This window comes from Rutidosis leptorrhynchoides, chromosome 5 (genome assembly GCF_046630445.1).
Source record: "Rutidosis leptorrhynchoides isolate AG116_Rl617_1_P2 chromosome 5, CSIRO_AGI_Rlap_v1, whole genome shotgun sequence".
Lineage (NCBI taxonomy): Eukaryota > Viridiplantae > Streptophyta > Magnoliopsida > Asterales > Asteraceae > Rutidosis > Rutidosis leptorrhynchoides.
Window position 1 is genome coordinate 324487731 of NC_092337.1, and position 3248 is coordinate 324490978.

The 3248-nt window shown below is 31.6% G+C and overlaps 1 protein-coding gene across 1 annotated transcript; it reads left to right on the forward strand.

Annotated features, from left to right (window-relative positions):
- The first annotated feature begins 1237 nt into the window (after window positions 1–1237).
- LOC139849535 (uncharacterized) lies at window positions 1238–2850 on the forward strand. Its single transcript, XM_071839182.1, has 2 exons — window positions 1238–2234; window positions 2558–2850. The coding sequence occupies exons 1-2, from the start codon at window positions 1238–1240 to the stop codon at window positions 2848–2850; spliced, it is 1290 nt and encodes a 429-aa protein (XP_071695283.1).
- Window positions 2851–3248: the final 398 nt, after the last annotated feature.

The following is a 3248-nucleotide window of genomic DNA, read 5'->3' on the forward strand; positions in this document are numbered from 1 at the left end:
TTAATTTCGTAAAAAATATATATATATTAAAATCCTTAAAAAAATTAAAAAAATATAAAAAATAAATTTTTTTTATTTTTTTAAAAAAAAAAGTAAAAAAATATATATATATATATATTAATTTCGTAAAAAAAAATTTAAAAAAATATATTAAAATCGTTAAAAAAAAAAAATTTTAAAATTTAAAAATATATTTTAAAGATTTTGTCTATAAAATTAAAAAGTGTTTTTAATTTAAGTTTTATTACCTTTAGATTTTTAGACTTTAGTCGCAACTTTTAGTTGTAAGTTTGTAGACGCTAAGCTTTAGACGTAAACAGGGTTGTAAAAAACGGCCTAGACGGCCGTCTAGATGGGGGTGTAGACGGGTTTTCCAATGCCCCGTCCCGTTTATAGCTTATACGTTTGAAAAACGGATTTGGTCCAAAAAACGGTCAAAGTACGGTCAAACTCGGCCCCAGACGGATAAAAACGGATATTCCCGATTTTTTCCAGGTTTAAAAAAAAAAAAAAAAAAAAAGCTGTGGCACCGTACTAATTAGGGTTTCTTTTATTTGGGCGCCATAAGTTCTCTACACCCAATTTAGCTGCTACAATGCACGACATCACAAAACATGAGAGATTAGCAATTGATTCTTCAGTTCTTCTCATTTCATCTTATTTCTCACTTACAAAGGTGTGATTTCTTCTCTAATTCACTTTATCTCTCACTTACAAGTTACAATTTATGTTTATGTATGTATAATTGGTGTATATATATATATATATATATATATATATATATATATATATATATATATATATATATATATATATTGCAATTAGTGTTTACTGCCTTTTCTACTAGTTGTGAGTGTGTAACTATATGTATATTATATATATGATTTTTGTGTTTGTGTATGTTGTATGACATCATCGTGTCTACATAATATGTATATAATTATAAATTGATTTCATTGTGTGTGTACCAGTTGTTTACTGCCTTCATATGTGTTTGCTATAAAATTTAGACAATATATTTATGTCTAATTGATTTCATTGTGTGTGTACATGTTGTTTACTGTCGTCATTGTGTATGTTGCTTACTGCCTTCATATTTATGTCCGTATGAAACACTTAAACATATATAATAGTTAATAAGCACTTTTCATGACATGTCACTGTGTGTTTGCTATAAAAAATTAGACATAATATTATTTGTTGTTTGTTGTGAAAAATGATTGATCAGGAGGGGTAAATGGCAACATCAAATCCATCCAATGAAACTAAAAGAAAACAAGAAGATACTGGTTGGGAGTATGGAAGATTATTGGATCCAAATAATAGGGATAGGGTGCAATGTAAATTATGTGGCAATATTAATCGTGCAGGTATCAACAGATTGAAACACCACATCGCGGGTATTAGGGGAAATGTTGCTCCATGTTCTAAAGCCACAAAAGAAGATCAACAAAAGATGAGAAATGCTCTTGATGAAATCAAATCCAAGAAGAAAAGTAAAGTAGATGATAAAAAAGCTTTAAGAGATGAAGTGAGGATTAATAGGAATGATACCACTGACCGTGATGAAATGGAAGTCATATTTGGAGAAATGAAGTCGCGTTTGTTTGGTCCCATGGATAGATTCACTTCTACCGAAAATGTGCCGGATAAGGGAAAGGGTAAACAAGCCAAACTTGACAACCTTATGAGAAAAGAACAAGTTATCCTTCTAAAGGAGTATGTATGTAGGTGGGCTTACCAATGTGCAATTCCATTTAATGCTATCGATAATGATAGTTTTAGATCCATGGCGGAGGCCTTTGGTAGATTTGGAAGTAATCCTCCAACTCCAAGTAGATATGAGTTGGGAGAAACATATTTAAAGAAAGAGGTTGAAAGAACTAAGGACTTGTTGAAAAGAAACCAAGATGAGTGGAAGATGACGGGATGCTCTATAATGACGGATGCATGGACAGATAGAAAGAAAAGGAGTATCATGAATATGTGCGTGAACTCAAAGTTGGGCACCGTTTTCTTGTCTTCGAAAGAATGTTCAGGTGAAGCCCACACTAGCCGCTACATATTCGAGTATGTTGAGAAATGTATTGTAGAAATTGGTCCCGAAGTTGTTGTACAAGTTGTGACCGACAATGCCGCGAATAATATGGGAGCAGCAAAGATTTTAAAAGAAAAAAGACCATCAATTTTTTGGACATCATGTGGCGCACATACGGTTGATCTAATGCTCGAAGGTAATATTAACCTTATGCTTATGCTATTATATATAAATCTTTTTCTATGCTATATTACTATCAATAGAATATGTGGTAACAGTTACTTAGAAAACATGCTTATGCACATCTATGAATTGACTAACATTTATTAATTTCATTTACGTTTATACATTATATGCTTACATGTTATTAAATTATTAAATGGGACGGTTCTTTTAACGAAACTGAACCGAACCGTCTGGCTACTGCCCACAAGCTACTGCCATTGAAGGCAGGCTGCTGCCATTGAAGGCAGGCTACTGCCATTGCTGACCTTTTTTATGGTTTGTTTTTTCTTGAAGGCATTGGTGAGTCAGACCCATATAAATCAACAATTGAAATAGCAAAAAGGATAACGAAGTTTATTTATGCACACCACAAAACATTGGCTTTGATGAGGCGTTACACAAATAAGATGGAAATCGTGAGACCAGGAGTTACACGATTTGCTTCCGCGTTCCTTACTTTACAAAGCTTAATTGATAAGAAGGATGAATTAAGGAAAATGTTTTGTGGTAGTGAATGGGACAAATGTTATTTATCCAAGACAAAAAAAGGGAATGATATCTATAAAATGGTGATGGATAACATGTGATGACCCGGAAATTTCCGAACAAATTTAAACTTTAATCTTTATATATATCCGACACGATAAGCAAAATCTGTAATGTTGAGTCCCAAAAGTTTTGAAACTATATTCATTTAATCAAATATCCTTTGACCATGCCTAACGATTCACGAACAATTATGTGTAAATAAATATATATATATATATACATGTGTGCTTATTAGATTGACATATATTATAAAACATTGAACGGATTAGTTGATATGAATATAAGCTATGGGATCTATTTAAAGAGGTTGGAAATGTTATCAAGGTATTGAATGAATAATACTTTTTACGAACGTATTTGTTCGATGTAAGTTTATCGACGAGATTAAAAGATAATATCAAATGATTGAATTATCAGATACATTGAACTATGATTA

Bases quoted from the DNA above. Each gene is read 5' to 3' on its own strand.
- LOC139849535 (XM_071839182.1), top strand. From the start codon at position 1,238: ATGGCAACATCAAATCCATCCAATGAAACTAAAAGAAAACAAGAAGAT. The intron at 2,235-2,557 runs GTAATATTAACC...TTTTTCTTGAAG, and splicing joins GGTTGATCTAATGCTCGAAG to GCATTGGTGAGTCAGACCCA.